Source organism: Micromys minutus (genome assembly GCF_963924665.1).
Source record: "Micromys minutus genome assembly, chromosome: 2".
NCBI classification, from domain to species: domain Eukaryota; kingdom Metazoa; phylum Chordata; class Mammalia; order Rodentia; family Muridae; genus Micromys; species Micromys minutus.
Genome location: NC_137971.1, coordinates 93,838,740 through 93,856,135, shown reverse-complemented (window position 1 = coordinate 93,856,135; position 17,396 = coordinate 93,838,740). Strand labels below are relative to the sequence as shown.

At 50.4% G+C, this 17,396-nt stretch overlaps 1 protein-coding gene across 1 annotated transcript; it reads right to left on the bottom strand.

Annotated features, from left to right (window-relative positions):
* Positions 1 to 2,013: 2,013 nt before the first annotated feature.
* Positions 2,014 to 13,599, bottom strand: ATG16L2 (autophagy related 16 like 2; the record flags this gene model as incomplete). The annotated part of the gene is made up of 18 exons (XM_080911288.1): positions 2,014 to 2,151; positions 2,382 to 2,483; positions 2,567 to 2,614; positions 2,787 to 2,936; positions 3,672 to 3,777; positions 4,066 to 4,186; positions 4,302 to 4,373; positions 4,606 to 4,676; positions 5,342 to 5,447; positions 5,799 to 5,907; positions 6,430 to 6,492; positions 7,548 to 7,661; positions 7,922 to 7,987; positions 8,173 to 8,424; positions 8,572 to 8,645; positions 10,476 to 10,578; positions 11,706 to 11,805; positions 13,473 to 13,599. The coding sequence occupies 18 exons, from the start codon at positions 13,597 to 13,599 to the stop codon at positions 2,064 to 2,066; spliced, it is 1,872 nt and encodes a 623-aa protein (XP_080767414.1). The 3' UTR covers positions 2,014 to 2,063.
* Between the last annotated feature and the right edge of the window lie 3,797 nt (positions 13,600 to 17,396).

Below are 17,396 nucleotides of genomic sequence, written 5' to 3'. Positions count from 1 at the left end.
AAAACTTTCATGTAACTTCCGAAACTTTGCGGCGCCGCTTTTCCATTTCCAGAAAACAGGCTCGCGATATTGTTGTCAATTGCCAAAATTGCAGTCAGTTTCTGCCTGCGCCCCACTCGGGGGTTAATCCTCGGGGCATCCAGCCTCTTCAAATATGGCAAATGGACGTTACCCATGTCCCCGCCTTTGGTAAGCTGCAATATGTACATGTATCCATTGATACCTGTTCAGGAATAATTGTAGCCACTCCCTTATCTGGAGAAAAGGCCTCACATGCCATCCAACATTGCTTGGAGGCTTGGAGTGCCTGGGGTAAGCCAAAGTTCTTAAAGACAGACAACGGACCGGCTTTTACCTCACAAAAATTTCAACAATTTTGTAGCCAGATGGCTGTGACTCATCTTACAGGTTTGCCGTATAATCCACAAGGACAAGGTATTGTGGAACGTGCTCACCACACTCTTAAATCATATCTAATAAAACAGAAAGGTGGGATTATGCAGGCTTTGCCCCCTGTGCCTAGGACAGCAGTATCCATGGCACTGTTCACCTTAAACTTTTTAAATCTTGATGACCATGGCCATACGGCAGCTGAAAGGCATTGCCTACCCATGGATAAACCAAAAGAGATGGTAAAATGGAAAGATGTCATAACTAATGAATGGAAAGGACCGGATCTTGTGTGGATAAGATCCAGGGGAGCTGTTTGTGTTTTTCCTCAGGATGAAAATAATCCTTTCTGGGTTCCTGAGAGGCTCACGCGAAAAACGGCAGAGACTCCTGATGACAGCCCTGCTCCTGACGCGGTGGAACCAGAGAGCCAGAGAAGAGACGAGATGGGCGATTCTGTCGGCATTCCTGAAACCAATTCCAGTGGAACTTGATGCTACAGTCTCCCCTAACCTTTTCACCCCCAATACTAACTTGGGTGGGGGTGGGACTCTTGGGAGCAATCCTTTGCTGCGGACTTGCGTTGCTTCTCTGGCTGGTTTGTAAGCTCGAGGCCCAAACAAAAAAGAGACAAGGTGGTTACTGCCCAAGCGCCGGTCGCTCTAGAACATGCAGCATCAGCCGATATCTGTTTGTCTTTGCTTAAGCAGTAGGTCGCCGGCCAGACAGCTCTTGCACTCCTAGAACTTCGGTTCATTGCACAGGATTAGAGTGTCTGGTTTGAGCAGCCCTTGAGGGATGCCGAGCTTAGCATCGCACTAAGAAACCCCTGGTCGCGGGGTATTCTCCGGGAGATAAGCCATTTGTATGAGGGTTTCCTGCCCCAGTGTCCCTCCCTCAGAAAAACGGCAGAGTGACAGGTCAGGTGTACTGCGGGCTACAAAAGGCCTAGCGGTTACTCCTGTACATGGTCTTTATACACCTTAATGAGGATTTGACCTCTATCTCCGCCCTCCTAATATGGGTGTCCTACTTTGCTCAAAGTATAAAAGATAGGGGGAGATGTGGGGCGCCGCCCACACATTCCCACGCTTCCGTCATTACAAGATGGCGCGGATATCCGGCTGTGGGGCGCCGCCCACACATTCCCACGCATTCGCCATTACAAGATGGCGCTGATATCTGGCTGGAGTTAGCAGTAAACAAGCCATGTGCGCACAGGCTGGGTAACTTTTCCGCCTCATGAGTTCCGCCTCTTCCGTGGCGTCATAGGGCCTGCTGAGTCTCAACCAATCAGGGGGCTCCGCGTCCAAGGCAAGGACTGATCCTTTTATAGGGGAAGGGCTGGATAGCTCCCCTCTCTTCTGCCTCTCTTCCTTTCTCTTCTGCCTCTCTCTCCCTCTCTTCCGCTCTTCTGCCTCTCTCTCCCTCTCTCTTCCTCTCTTCTTCCTCTCTTTCTCCCGTTGGTTTTTCGGCCGTCTCGTGGAGCTTGTTCGTCTTGTTCGTCTCTTTGGATCTCTTGGTTTTCTCCGTCCTTTTCGTTACGTGAAGCAAGTACCGGTTTTTCCAGATTAATAAAGTTTACCGCAGAAGGATTCTATTTTGTGTGCCGCGTCGTTCTTGCAGGCGAGACGGTTGCGCGGGACACGGAACCATACAGGGAGCGTGTGCCACTAGTGCCAGAGCACCACCTTCCTGCCTTGGTCCACACTCACAACATGGTTCCCGGAGAAGCACCAAGCCACGGCATTGACAGCAGTGCTGAGGAGAGGAAGACAGACCTCAGGAGGGCAGCAGGAGCAGAGTCCTGACTCTGGCCCTGGACATCCAACCAGCGGGGGTTGAGAAGCCTCTGTGAGCCGGAGACAATTTCCTTATCTATAAAATGGGCTCCCAGGATGGTGGTGATGTGCCCAAATGCATGTGAAAGGTCTGGGGACATATCAGAACATGGAAAGGCTTGCATGTGGAAATTTCAGTAGGCTGCTCACCAGTGGGGTCCCTGTAGGCTGGTCTCCAGCTTCCCAGTGTTTACATCCCAGATATACAGGGCACCATTTGAAGAGCCTGCCAGTGCATAGCTTCTGTCGGGGCTGTACCAGTCAGCAGAACAAGAGATGATCAGAAGTATAGACACACAAACACAGGCTACATAGGCATGACTTCCCAGACGCACCTGAACACAGCTTTGGTCCAATCAGAACTGCACTTGAAGCCATCTGCCCTGAGGACGGAACAGGGCTGCAGTCAGAGAAGCTGCTACCAGTGTGTCAGTCTTCCTCCAGATGTGAAAGGGGGCCAGCCCTTCAGCAGGATCTAGTCTAGAGTGGGCTATGAGGGAGGACCTCCCAGGACTTTCCTAACATAGGAGAGGCCCAACTGGCCCCAGCCAGTACCTGAACACCTGTCGGATATTGCTGATTCGCAGGTCGATAACCTTGAGTGTGTTGTCTCGGGAACAGCTAAGCAGATGCAGCTGATCGTGGCTAAGGTTCAGGGAGGTAACCCGGCCCTGCACAGGAATGACCTGGATACACTGAGGGCCCCTGTGGGGTTAGGGATAGAGGGGGATGAGAAAGAGACATCCTAGAACACTTTTGACAGGCTGTATGTGGCCACATTCCCAGCGAACATATTCCTGAGGCTGACAAGACTACTGTCCCTTCCCACTACAGATTAGAGAGTTGGAGCCTTTAGAAGGCGTGGGTCAAACAGTGATAGCCAGATATAGTGGCACAGGCAGGTAATCACAGCTGAGACAGGAGAGTCATAAGTTCAAGACCACCCTGGGAAACTGTTGAGGCCCTGTCTCAAAATAAGAATATAGAAGGGCTGGGAGCATTCTCCTAGCAGACACGAAGCCCTGGGTTCGACCACTAGCAAAGGAGCAATCTCAAAAAGAGAGGCTACAGGGACCTGCAAAGCTCTAGCTCTGCCTTTGCCAGCCACTCACACATAATGGGCTTCTTACTTTAAAAAAGCAACTAGTCTTTTGTTGCTTATTTTTTTAAAAACACTAAAAAGTGGTGATAACATTACAAAGGTGCTTGTCTGTGTTGGCCGTAAGGCCTGGGAAGGAGTTCAGGGCTGACTAAGAGCCACTAAGAAGGTGGCACGGCTCCCACACGTGCTGAGCCCTCAAAGACCATTCCCAGCAGAAACCACGCACTGGCAGTACCAGCCTCACAGCCACACTTCCCCGTATGTTCCATAACCCCTCCTCCAACAGCCAGAGAAAGGAACAAAACCTCGGGGACCGCTATCACCCACGCCTAGATCACCTGCTGTCCCAGAACCGGATCTTCTGGTCATTGTGGCCACTGATGATGATGTGGTCCCCACACACCACGTCATTGCAGTAAGAAAGTACGTTGATGGTCCTGGAACCTGAGGACCAATGGGAAAATCCTAGCGTCTCAGAAAGTCGTCAGGAGCTACTGAATGTTGTGGCTATAAGGTCAAGTAGGGACGTCTCTTTCCAAGACTGGGTTCAAGCTACCTCTAATTCACCTACCAAAGACCAGAGTCACCAAGAAAGCAGGAAGTGAGCAGCAAACAGAGAAGGAAATCATTAGAGGACTGAGCTCAAATGAATATGAATCCCACAGCTACCACAACACAGCAAGGTAAGGGCCGTGGTAGCTAAGAGTTGGGGCAAATGGGATTGGGTCTCACAGTAGGCACGGCCCAGGTCCCACTCCTTCACTGTCCGGTCTCGGCTCCCAGTCACTGCCTGGTGCCTTGTTAGCTTGAATTTGGCAGCTGTCACTTTGTCCTTGTGTCCAGATAATGTTTCCTGTTCCCAGGAAAGCACACATTAAACCAAGCACCCCCACCCCACAAATAACCATTCTCCAAATCCTAAGGCATGATCCTTTAACCCTTGGGCAGCCTCCCCAGCTGGGCCTCACCTTGGACTGTGTCTCTCCCACCTTCCAGAGCTGGGCAGCCTGGTTGTAAGTAGCTGCCAAAACCTGGGAACCCTGGAGAGAGGGAGCAGTAGGAAAGGACCTGCACCACACTGGGTCTGACAAAGGGATAGGCCCTCAGGCCAGAGAGCCAGCATAGAAGCTGCCTCCAAGCTTCCCAGTCCGAGAGGAGCCAGGGAAATGAGTATAGCTCCTAGGGCAGGTTCTAGGACACCCGCAGGCATCAGCCCTCTGCCCAGTATGAAGACTGAAGTGACACCAATACCATGGGGCAAAGTCTCCTTACAGAGGGGTCAAAATCCACACTGGTGATGCTGCCGCCAGCTCCTTCGAGGGTCTGGTTGGCCTCCAGGCGACCTGGCAGAGCAGGGGAAAGGACGGTGAAATGAGAGTCTTAGCCTTACAAAATAGAGGTGCTGAGACACAGAGGCCTGGGCTCTGGGGTGGAGGTGGTACTTCCTCTAAATGCTGCTATAGCTCTAGGGGCAACTAGTTAGTTCTCAATGCTAGAGAAGACCAGAGCAGAGGGATGACAGGCTGGCCAGGTCAGGCAAGCTGAAGACCGACTTCTGGGAAGCCTTCCAGAATTGGTGTTGAATCCCTTTCCCCAGAGAGCACAAGGTGGACAGTGCTGGTCACCTCACTGACTTCTGGGAATGCAAGTGACACTAGAACAGGACGTAGCTGTACCAGGCACATTGGCATGGTTTATACCAGCACTGGAGAGGCAAAGGCACATAGATATCTGCTTGAGGCAAGCCGAGTGAGTTCCAGACCAACAGGGAAACCCTATCTAAAAACTAAAAGGTATCTTGGTAGACTCAGGGGCTTGCCCCACACCTGGCTCTATATGCCTTCAGGATGGGGTCTGAGGTCCCTCACTTCCTCTTTTGCAGGTCTGAACCCAGAGCCTGTCCTCTAGCAATAATCTCAGCACCCATCTTCCCCCAGGAGTTCTCCAACCACTGTCACAGGACGCTTCCAGCAGGGGACATGAGGACGGGTCTAACTAAGCCCCTTACCTCCTACAACATTCCAGAGGTGGATAAGCCGGTCAGCCCCTCCAGTTGCCAGGAGGCTGCTGTTGGGGCCAAAACAAACAGCATTGACCTCAGAGAGATGAGCATCCTGTTGAAAAAAAAAAAAAAGTGGGATGGGATTGGCACCCCATTCCCAATACATGGCTTTGTACCCACTCGTGGGACTTTTTACACCTGTTCTTAGATTGGCAGTTCTCTTTGACGGTCTTTGCAAAACTGAGTTTCAAACCTGTCCCCAGACGGTCTTTTCAACTATGCCTAGACCCCTGCTGCCCCGTGTTGTATGTCTGTTTCCTTCTCACTCTCTCTGGTCTGTGTTCCATTGTAAAATGCTGTGTGGCTCCCACCATAGGCTGAGGGCAAACTCCTCTGGCCCACTTGACCCACCCCTGAGCATTCCTATCAGCACCTCAGGCACATGTCCCAGCTCCTTCCTTACCAAGACATCCTGAGCCTGGGAAGGAATTTGGGCAGACACACACACGGGGATGCTTTGGTACCGCTGCTCAGGTATGCCCCCAACTGAGTGACCTCTTCTTTTCTTGAAGCTACAGGGATGAGGACAAAAAGGCATTCATCGAAGCCTGCTGATGTGGGGACTTTAAGCTCTCCTGAGGCAGCAACAAGAAGCAGACGTGACAAGCGGCAGGACATTGCCCACAGCACAGTAGACAAGGTCCACAACCCAGCCTGGCCACTGCGGGGATGTGGTCACTGTACACTGAGACAAGCAGACACAAGACAGGGTGGTGGATACAGGGAAGCATTAGGGATGCCTGGAATATTAGTCACAGCATTACCGCTGCTAGGCTAAGTAATTCGGAGCAAGTCTTAGACATGTTGAGCTCAACTGGTCAATCAACCTCAGGCTAGCACTCAGTCTATGAAGACGCTGAACAAGGAACTGGAAAACAGTTATAAAGAGCTGATCTTCCGCTATCCACCCAGATCCTGCCTGTGGAACCCAACAAGATGCACATACAGACAAGTACCAATGGACGGACAGGCCAATGCTCACGCAGCCTTACAGGGGCACCAGTCCCTTCACACATATACATACACACACTTACTCCAGCAGCCCCTTCACCACATCCACACAGCGGGACAGGGTCAGAGAGGTGGCCGAGGCAGACCTGGCGCAGAATGGAGAGACATACTGAGAGCCTGTTCACGGCTGTGCCAGCGGCAATCGCTGATTCGTGTATTTGGCTAGGAGCCCTTGGAAAGGCTGGTGCTCGCTCAGGGCAGGAACGAGAACCTGACTTCTTGAGGACTGGGAGACGTATGACATAGACTAACGCAGAAGGGTGGAGGGAGGGAGAGCCTTGGTAGTGATCACCTCCCTAAGTCTCCACCAAGATGGTACAAAGAGTCCCGTTCCCTAAGTGCTCACCAAGTGCTCCCGGGAGACCAAGCCCCCCCAGCCTGTGGAGAGGGCCAAGAAAGAGAATGTTGCTCCCAGGCTGAGACAGAGAGCAGGGGAGCCCCCAGCTTCCTGATCAGCCCCCCATAACACCCAAGAAAGTGTTTGTGCTGGCATATCTAGATTCATTAGGATTGCCAAGAATTTGGAGAAACAGCATTTCATGATGCTCCCATTAATTCACCGTCCAGGGACAGGTGCCTGAAGGAAAGTCTTCTGGAAAAGAGCCTTCAGGCCTACAAATGGGAAAGGAGTGTCAGCTCAGTGGCAGGCCAGTCAAGATGTAATAGAAGCCAAATATGCTGACACATACCTATAATTTCTGCTACTGGAAGGTAAAGGCAGGAGATCACAAGTTCAAGGTCATCCTTGACTACAAACTGAGTTTGAGGCCAGCTGAGAGGCACCCAAAGATTCAAGCTCCCATCTGATCTCAAGTGTGAACACACTTTGACACAGGCTCACTAACCTTGCACATGTGCTCATGCCCCTGTGTGGACACACACACATACACTCCCGTGTTTACACACAAGCCTAGTGTCCCAAGGTCTTGTCTACTCCCCTACCCTTTTACAAATAAGCCTCCTAGCTCACCCTCAAGGGCACTGGTTCTTGAAAGTAGAGAATGAGGTAACACTGCCTCATGGCACTTGAGATCGGACCAGTACTGGGATGTACACAGGCCTCTCCAAAATCTGGTCCTGTTAGATGTGGACAGCCTCCTGGGTGGGGGACCAGCTCAGGTGGGAATAACTGAATGCTCACCTGAAAGGTCTCTTCCATTTTTCACAAGTCTCACTCTCCAGGAACTCAGGCTTCGTGGCAGGAGCTAGAGCCACAGTTTCCTCTTTGGTCCCAACTTCTAGAGTGTTTGGGATCCTGGGAGAGAAAAGCAACTCAGGAACACCAAAGGGGAAGCCCACCCCAGCACTAAGATCACTAGCTACTAAGTACTGTCTTTCATGACCACACATATCTCTACGCATGTCCAATGACCTGACCTGACATAGGCACATAGGTACACAGTGTACCTATAGCCAGCGGGAGTGGGGTGTTAGTAGACTGTGTGTGGGTCGTGCACACATCCTAGGACAGCTCCCCAATACTAGAGCCATCCCTGTCCCCATCCCCATTCTTACTCGCTGATGCTCACAGTCCGCTTAGCCGCTTTCTTCAGCTCCTGGGACACCCGAGCCTGGTTGGCCCTGGTAGAGAGAAAAGCATCCTAAAAGCTTAAGGAGGTACTTTGCAGAAGGGACGCCACAGTCTAAGCAGATCCTTCTGATTAGTGGGAGGCCCTGCTCTCCCCCACACTTGCCCCCTCCCCACACCTTTTAACCAGGCTGAGTTCTGATTGCTTTCCCCATGGGGCGTGGCCCAGAGTTTTCACCTCTCTCTACGCTCATTACGTAGATTGCGCTCGGCGGCGGCGCGCGCCTTACGCTGCACGAGCTGCTCCAGCAAGTCGCGCGCCTCTTCCTGGAGCCTGCGCAGTGCCGCCTCCTGGTGCGTAGCTTGCTCGCGCAGCGTCTCGTAGGCTTCCCTCTGCGCCGCGTTCTCCGCTCGCCGTTCCTCCAGCTGCCGGGACTGCTGAGCCCGCGCCTCCTGTAGCTGCACCACGCAGGCCTGCAGGGCTTCCAGTCTGCAGAATAAACATCAGCCGGTGTCTCCGTGGGTTCTTTAACCCCCAACCACAAGTTTAGGGATTGCTTGGGGACTACGGGAAAGCTCTAGGGGCCCTTCCCATGCCCTAGCCTGGGGTAGACACCAAGCCCAACCTTTTTCTCACCTGCCCTGTCGCTCCTCCAGCTGTGACTGCAGGGTGTCTAGGGCTGCGCTCTTCTTCACCACCTGGTAAGCCATCTGGGGAGGACAGGTGGCATGGGCACTTTTACAGGGTGAGCCTAGCCAGCCACCACCCCGCTGCCCGGTTCCTGACATGGAAGCCCAGGCTGAGGTAAGTTTGGATCTTGCATAAGAATGCCCTGCAGCTTCATGGGATAATTCTCAGACCCTGGGCTCTAGAGTCTGACCCCTAAGTGTCAGTACTAGCAGTGTCCTTTATTTTCTCGGTGACCCTGCGGTAGATATTTAACCTTGCAGCAGGAGGAATCTGCTTCATTTCCATACCTGTAAAATGGCAGGGGAGTGCTTTCCTAATCACAAGATAAACCAGAACTACTGTTAGGAACTTACAGTAAAGGCAGACTGTTTGCCTTGCCCCAAGCATTCTACATACAGGACTCGGTCTCCATAGCACCAAAAGAAGCGCTTCTATTTTCATTTTTACACTTGAGCTGACACCATTAAGTGACACAAAGTTACACAGCTAAGTGGCAGACCCGATTACTTGAACCCAGGCCACCTAACAATATTAGGCTCCACGTAAAGTAACAGTGTGCTCAGGGGTGTAAGGGATGTGAGTTCTACTTCCCATCTCCCAACATCTGGCTTCTAGCCCATCCCCTACCACTGGCCCACACTGACAGCCCTCAGAAGAGACTCGCACAAGACTAAGAACAAGAACCCAGGGGTGCAGAAGCCAGACTCAGTCCTGGCACCCTGGGTTGAGGCTATTCCTTCGAACTGAGAAGGCTACAGGGATGCAGCCCCATCAGTGGGCACAGCCTTGCCCTGGTGAGGACAAAAACAGATCCAGGGCAAAGCTGTGTCCTCCAGTGTTGAGATTAACATCTGTGGCTCCGAAACTCTTCTTACTAATTTATTCCCAAATCTTCCTCCTCAGGGCCTGAGGAGGAAGCCAGGGCTGCTCACCTGCCTTGATATAACTCCTCATGTGAGAGGTCCTGAGAGGGACCCCATGCAGGTAATGGGGCACCTGTTCCTTCATAGCCCAATTATAGCATCATTTGTTCTGTTCTTTGGGTTTTTTTGTTTGTTTGTTTGGTTGGTTGGTTGGTTTTTTAAGACAGGTTTCTCTGTGTAGCCCTGACTGTCCTGGAATTCACTTTGTAGACCAGGCTGGTTTTGAACTCACAGAGATCTGCCTCTGCCTCCCGAGTGCCAGGATTAAATGTGTGTGCCGCTGCTGCCGAAACTACCACTCCAACTCACTGAATCATTTTTAACACTGAAAAGCCAACAGCCATCTGTATTCCCCCCACCTGTCACTTGCTTTCAGATGACAGGTAGAGATAGAAATAGATTAGTGGTTGCCAGGGATTAGAGATGTTCTGGTGTGACGAAAAGGAGGTTTCGAGAAAGAGATCTCGTAAACAGTATCATGATGGCTACATAAATCTGCTCATGGTAGTGTCAGACCACTGTCAAATTATAACCACATAGCACACTGGGGAGAGGCCCTCAATGTCTTCATAACCCACTCCCACGCTGTGTTGGGCAGGTGAGGAGCCATGCTATAATGACTTGTGATTACTGGCTCGTCATAGTCTTCCTGGAAACCCACAGGACCGGGTCTCGTTTATGGCCACACTCCCTGTTCTTTGGATTGTCGATAAATAGTTGTTGGAAGAATAAATGAAGAATCCCAGAAAGTAGATCTGTGTGGGTAAAGGTTCGAGAGCAGGGTCCACACTTCTAAGCCCCATACGCTGCTCTGCAACTATAAAGTTATGGAGGACTGAGTAATGCAGCAGAAACAGTTCCACTCCCTGTCTGCCTTCTGTGGACCATCTCTCCCTCCCCTACATTCTCAGATCCCTCCCTGCTTACCTCACCGCAGACCAGCTGCAGCCCCTTCTTCTCCTGCTGCCACTTCACCCTCAGAGAGGCTGGTGAGGAGTCTTGGTCAGGGCCTGTCCCCAAGACCTTCTCACTGGCAACCAAGAAGAATTTATGGACCCTTCTCTCACCCCAGTGCCCAACATATACCCTAAAAAGCTTGAGGAGCCATTTGCTTTCTCTTGGGGTAGGTGGAAGCTAATCAGAAAACAAGCAGTCTCGGAAATAATACTCTATCCATGACCTCTGCTCTGAGATGGTCCAGACCTTGGACCCCTGCCAGTGACATTCCTCAAGAAGTGTCTGCTGGCACAATGGCGCACGCTTGCTTTCTCAGAACTCAGGAAGCTAAAACAGCATTCGGTGATCAAGGACAGCCTGGGCCACTTAAGGAGAACCTGTTAAAAAATACTTGGGGGTGGGAGGGGACTGGAGAGATGCCTCAGTGATTAAGAGCACTGACTGTTCTGAGTTCAAATCCCAGCAACCACACACTGGCTCACAACCATCTGTAACAGGATCTGATGCCCTCTTCTTGTGTGTCTGAAGACAGCTATAGTGTACTCATATACATAATAAATAAATGAATCTTAAAAAAATAGCTCTGAGTTGGAAAGATGGTTTCCTGGACACACTGCTTGCCATACAAGAATGGGGGCCTGAGTTTGGGCCCCAGCACCTACATTAAAGAACCTGGCATACTTTGTCAAGAGCTGAGAAAGTTGAATCTGCTAGCTATAGGTTCGGTGAAAAACCTTGTATTAAAAACTAAGGTAAAACATAATTAATGAAGACACTTGTCAACCTCTGGCCTCCACCTTGAAAATAGCACATAAACACACAAAAGAGTTGTAATCCCAACCGGAGAGGGAGAGGCAAGAAAATGAGGAATTCAAGGTCATTTCCAGCCTACCTAGGCTGTATCCTCTTATCAGTTCTGTCTCTCCAACCTATTCCCTGCTCTTTGGAATAGCGAGGCTCTTTTTGAAGGAATCAGGTAAGAGAAAAGGAACAAGACTCAGAAAAACAGGAGAATAGGACTAGACAGAAGACAAATGCACGGGAGAAGAGTCAGGGGGAAATATTAAGCAGCCGGCTTGGGAGGACTTGAGAGACTTTCTTCTGTCCCGTCTCACATCCCCAATAGCTACAGGCTGATTGGGTGCCAGGGCTGAGCACAGCAGAGAGGCAGGCACAGAAGTCCGCTCACAGACAACTCACCTGGAGTCCTGATGTGGGGTGGAGATGACATCCTTTGGCTCTGACTTCAACTTTTCTGAGAACTTGGCTAGCAGTTCAGCCTTCTCTAAGAGATGGTTATCTGGGGATGCAAAAGGGTTAGCCTGTGGTAAAGGCAGATGCTTGCCAGCAAACTCCCGACACAAGTTACCTCAAGTTGGGACAGCTGCAGGAGCCCAGGGGCCTGGGAATAGGGAAGCCCCTGGAGGCTGGGCTCTGCGTCTTCCTTGGGGAGTATGTGTCTGGCAAAGTCTCTTCCCTTCATAGGCCCACAAGCCCACCCAGGAGACAAGGACAGAAAGACTACCAATGCTACCTAGAGAAACATTGAAGAGAGATAGAAGGAAAGCAAGGGGCCTGGGATGAATTCACTTCTGCCAGAGACAAAGTCTGGATCCAGAGCATAGAGAAACAAACAAAACCACCGGTGTATGGCCTCCAGCAAGTCACTTCCCCTTAGAGGCCTCAAGGTTTACAATGAAGTAATTCTCATTTCTACCCAAGAGCTTCCTCTAGGTCAACATTGAAAATCCTTGAGCAATTATCTAACAAAGCTTCCCAAGTTAGGTGGTTAGACCTTGAACCCCCTCATCTACATCCCTTCCTTTTTTCTTTTCTTTTCTTTTTTTTTTTTTTTTTTTTTTCTCTTAAACCAGTTCCAGGCAGACTGGAGCTGCTAAACTGAGGCCAGATCCTCATCTCCCTTACTTCACTGTCTTCATGACTTAGGTTCTGGGCCCTGACTAATTCTCAAAACTCTACCCTAGACCCCAAGGCATTGCAAGCACCCCCAGCCCCAGCATACAAGATCACAATGTGCCTCATTTGCAAGGAAGAAATCTAAGGTAAAGGACTTGAATTACTCCAAACCACAGACCAGGGTTGCTTCTCCTGTACAGTTCTCAGGGGTGGTTTGTCCCTCACACCTATAGTCCCACTGTCTATCAAAGCAGTCGGAGAAGTGAGGCTGTCTGGAGGTACAGGTGTACAGCCCCAAGAGAGGATCAGCCCTTACAAAGTCCCGAGGAAAACAACTTTAATTTCGTGGGTGCATCAAAATTAGCACCAAGTTAGGAAGCAGTAGGGAGTATGGTTAGACTTTTCAGCTTCAAACACACAGTCACTGTTGACCAAAAGGCAGGACATACAGATGCACTCAGCATTCCTTGGCTTGAACCGCCACACCCCCTCCTGGCCAAACTGCTCAGAAATAACCACACGAGAGTTTAACTTCCGCTGGCAGGACAAGCAACCTAAAGAAACCCGGGGCCCCATTCGAGCTATGATCCGCTAGACAGGTGCTCCACGAACGTACGCCAGAATAATCTATCCGGCGCAGAACCTACCAGAGACTTTCGCTCCTTCCTTTCAGCTACCATGGCTGCTCTGGCCACGTCTGCCTTCCTTAACTGGACTCTGGGACCAAACGGACTGATCAGGCCCTGCCCTAGGGACCGCCTGAAAGGGGCACTCGACAAAACCAACACTGAGACGGAGCTTGTGTCTAGGATGCTCCAGGGAGGCAGAGCTGAGAGTCTTGAGGGCTAAGCAGCACCTGGGCTGAAAACGGCAGGCAGGGACTCTGTCCGGAGAGGGGCGTAACAGGTTCCAAGATGCAAGGCCCTCGGGAACCAAGACAGCGCCACTACCCTGAGTCACAAGTCGAGCAGCGGGATAAGCCCTCTCCCAGGGCAGGGAGCACCACCTCCTCAAAACTAGTCATCCCTGAGCCCCCGGGGACGCACTCACAAGCCGGCACTAACTCCAGAAAGAGCGCCTTTTGCGTGCGGTCCCGATGCCGCAGCTGCTGCACGATGTGGCGTTTCCAGAGCGCGGCGGGCGCGCAGGGACCGCCGGGGGCGCCGGGTCCCGCCATGGCGGCCGAGTCCCTAGCGGCCGCGTACAGCTCCAGCTCCAGCGGGGCGGGGCCTACCGGGGACTCCATGACGTCAGGGCGGCAGCGGCGGGGAATCCCCGGGCTGAACCAAGCGTGCTTGTCAGGGAGATCTGGACACCTCAAAGCAGGTGCTGCTGCGGCCCGACCAAAACCTTCAGCCCCCAAAGAAGCGAGTTTCTCTCCCCCGGGTAAGCAGCAGGGATCGCAGCCTCCCTTGATGCCTGTGGGCGCGTCCAGGGCGGGGCCTCGGAGTCGCCTTCCTTAACCTCGCCGAGCCTGGACCAGTGTCAAAAGCTGAGGATGCAGGACGCACTTGAATTCCTAGAAGGGAAGACTCTGCCACCATCCCTGGGCTGTACAAGGACAAGCACAAGGCACAAGCAGTCTAACAGAAAAGACTCCCTGAAGGACCCCACTGTCACCCGCATGGCGACTGTTGAGTAAGGGTTTTATGAGGGATCCACTAATACCGTTACCCAGAGGGAGAGGAGACAAAAGGACTCTTAAGCTCCGGAAAGAACAAGTGGGCAGGTCTGATGACATGAAAATTACCAATACAGGAGGGCGATGGAAGTAGCTCGGCGATCGGATTCTTGCTAAGCCTGTGTGAGGGCCCAGATTCAAGGTCCAGCCCTTCAGAGTTGTTAGGAGAGAAAGCAGTCCATGGGAGGAGCAAGATTTAGAAGTCCAGTTGGTAGCAAAATTTGGGCTCTAGAAAAAGGCTCCGTTTATCTGGAAAACTCCAGGCTCAGAGGAGAGAAGGGGCTTCCTTGTCTGCAGCTGTATGTAGTAGGTATCCGAGGTAGCCGGCAATCCAGAGTTCTGACTCAGGGCCTATCTGCTGCCTCTCTTGGTTAGCACAGACATCTCTTGTGAGTACATTTGACAGTGAATCTGGGCTCGCAGGGGATTGTAATGAAATTGTCTCTAGCAAAGAATTCTACAGATACAGGCTGTGCTAAAGAATGACAGGAGAGATTCAGTGTGGCAGCCAGACAATGTGACATACTAAGGAAGGTTCAGCAATCCATTGGGGCTCGGGGAAGCCTACTAATGGCCACGCCCTTAAATTTTCATTTCAGAGATGGGCAGTAGTCGCACCTGTCTTTAATCCCAGTACTCTACCACTGAGTTATATTCCTTATATATAACTATATAGATAGATAGAGATAGATAGATAGATAGATAGATAGATAGATAGATAGATAGTTATACATCCTATCTACCTTCTTACCCTCAAAAATAAGCTGGCCTCATATTGACTAGACCTCCCCAGATCTAGGATAACATGTGCCACACAGTCTGGCCTCAAATCTCTCATACAATGGCATTAGTTCCACCTATGAGGCTGGAGCCCACGTGACTTACTTCCTAAATGTCCCCAGCTCTTAATACTATTGTTGGGTAATGGCTCCGGCATGACTTTAGGGTGATGCCCACAGCCACACCCTAGAACCTAGGTGCACCTATGACTGACCTATGACTGACTACTAGTCCTTTAAGGGGAAGACTGTTCAAGATGGGATGAACCGAAACTTCTTGTGTCTTCCCTCCACAGGGAAAAAAACTTGAAATCTCGGCATCATTCCGTGGTGGCTAGTGCTATAAAATGGGCAAGGAAGAGGAAGGTGACCCCGCATTACCGTAGAAACTGGGTCAAGGCTATGTAGATATGAGGAATACAGATCTGCTCCAATGAAGTACAATAGCAGTGGAGTGAGATGTGGCAAGAGGGTGCTTGACAAGTAAGTCAACCTCTTAAGTTGTTTGAGTGTATTTGGTTTAAAGCGTTGGAGAGAGATGGTGGTTCGGAGAGAGCTGGCGCAGAGCACCTGCCTAGCATGCACCAGACAAGCTTCATTCCTACTCTCCCCTCCCCCAGCAGCACACAGGCCACACTCATTACCGCTCTGTAGAGCTTTCGAAATGAGCCCTGAAGAAAGCCTCTAGGCTCCATGAAGGCAGATATGTGTGGCTTCCAAAGCACCTGAAGGATAGGGAGTTGAGATGGGGAATACAGCTCAGAAGTAGAATGGGAACCAGACATGCCAAAAGCCCTGAGACAGATTCCCAGAAACACACGGCAGAACATTTGGGGACTGGATAAGATGAAGACACTGAAGGGACTTCAAGGGAGCCTCCATGAGAGATCAAAGTAGGAGATGTGACCTTCACTTTGAAACTCAACTGTCTGTGGAAGGGATGGGGTGGAGACAAGAAACACATCAGAGAGTTTCCACCTTCCCTACCCCAGTGTTGGTAACTTCCTAGGTCTTACGACATGATCAGATATCTGAATACACCGGTGAAAAGCCACCTGTCATTGGTGAGGGGTGTGTGCCACCCATCCCATAGCCAGAGGAAGTCAGTACCAGAACACAGCGGTGAATGTCAGTCTTCTTCCAACCGAAGAAAAGGTCGGCCAAAAATAGACCTTTGAATACACAGAGGAACTTGTGGGTAGACTTGAAGAAGGGCGTCCTCAGTATTGGAGAAAGACTTGAGTTTGAGGTCTGAGAGTCCTAAGCAGGGGGATGGAAGCAGATGAGGTCATCCAAAGAGAATGTGCAGAAGCATAGTGGGCTGAGACAGAACCGGGTGGCTGCCACTGTTTTAAGTTGTCCTAGTCCAGTCAGATACATCTATGCCCCTTGTGGTGGCACTTGCCTATAATCCCAGCACTCATACAGCAGAAGCAAGAGAATTATCACAAGATTGAGGCTAGGCTAGTATACAAAATGAAAGGCCAGCCTGGGCTACATTGCAAGATCCCATTCCAAAGCAAAAACTATTGTCTAATGGAATTAACTGCTAGACATGCGTGGTATTACACACACTTCTGTTCTTGCAGCATTCGGGAGGCAGAGGGGTCACAAATTCAAGAGCAGCCACGGACACATAATGAAAACATTTTTGTTTGTTTGTTTGTTTTTTAATATTTAAAAAAAGGGTAAGGATAAGGTTAGGGCCAGGGTTTGATCCCAGCACATACATGAGAGTTCACAACGTCTGTAACTCCAGTTCTAGGGGATCTGACACCCTCTTCCTACTTCCTCAAGCACACACATGGTACATCTATACAGATACAATAAAAATAAATATGTTTTTAAGGTGAGATGTTTGGCATCGTAGCATATGCCTTTAATCCCCGTCCAAGGCAGGTGGATATGTTCTCAGTGTGACCTATGGCCTCTTCCAGGGGAAGGTAAAAGCCCACAATAAACAAAGGTCAATGCTTGTATCCATTGTGAAAGACAATGCATCAATTACCAGTCTTGCTTTTCTGGAGGATCTCTGAGTTTGAGGCCAGCTTGGTCTACGTAATGAGTTCCAGTAATCTAGGGTTACATAGTGAGACTCTGTCTCAAATCATCAAGATTAAATAAAAACAAAACAAACAAACAAAACCAAGCTGTGAGTGCTGACACATGCCTGTAAGTATATGCTACTTGAAAGGTAGAGGAAGGAGAATCATAAATTCTAGGTCTTCCTCAGCTACATCATGAATTCCAGGCCAGAGTGATTTTGTCTTCAAAAACCAGACAAAGCAGCAGTTTCTTGATGAAGAATTAATACTTTTCCAGGCTACCCTCCTAAGAGCAAGTGCACATTTTTAATATAACCAACTTTTACTTTCTGTTGCTTCTAGGTTTCAAAATACTCACTTTATACAACTATAGTGTTCCACAGTAAAAAATACTTTCATTTTCTACCATAAAAGATGTAGTAGATTCTTAGAAGAAGAAGAAAAAAAATAAAGCCAAGTCTTTCAGAAT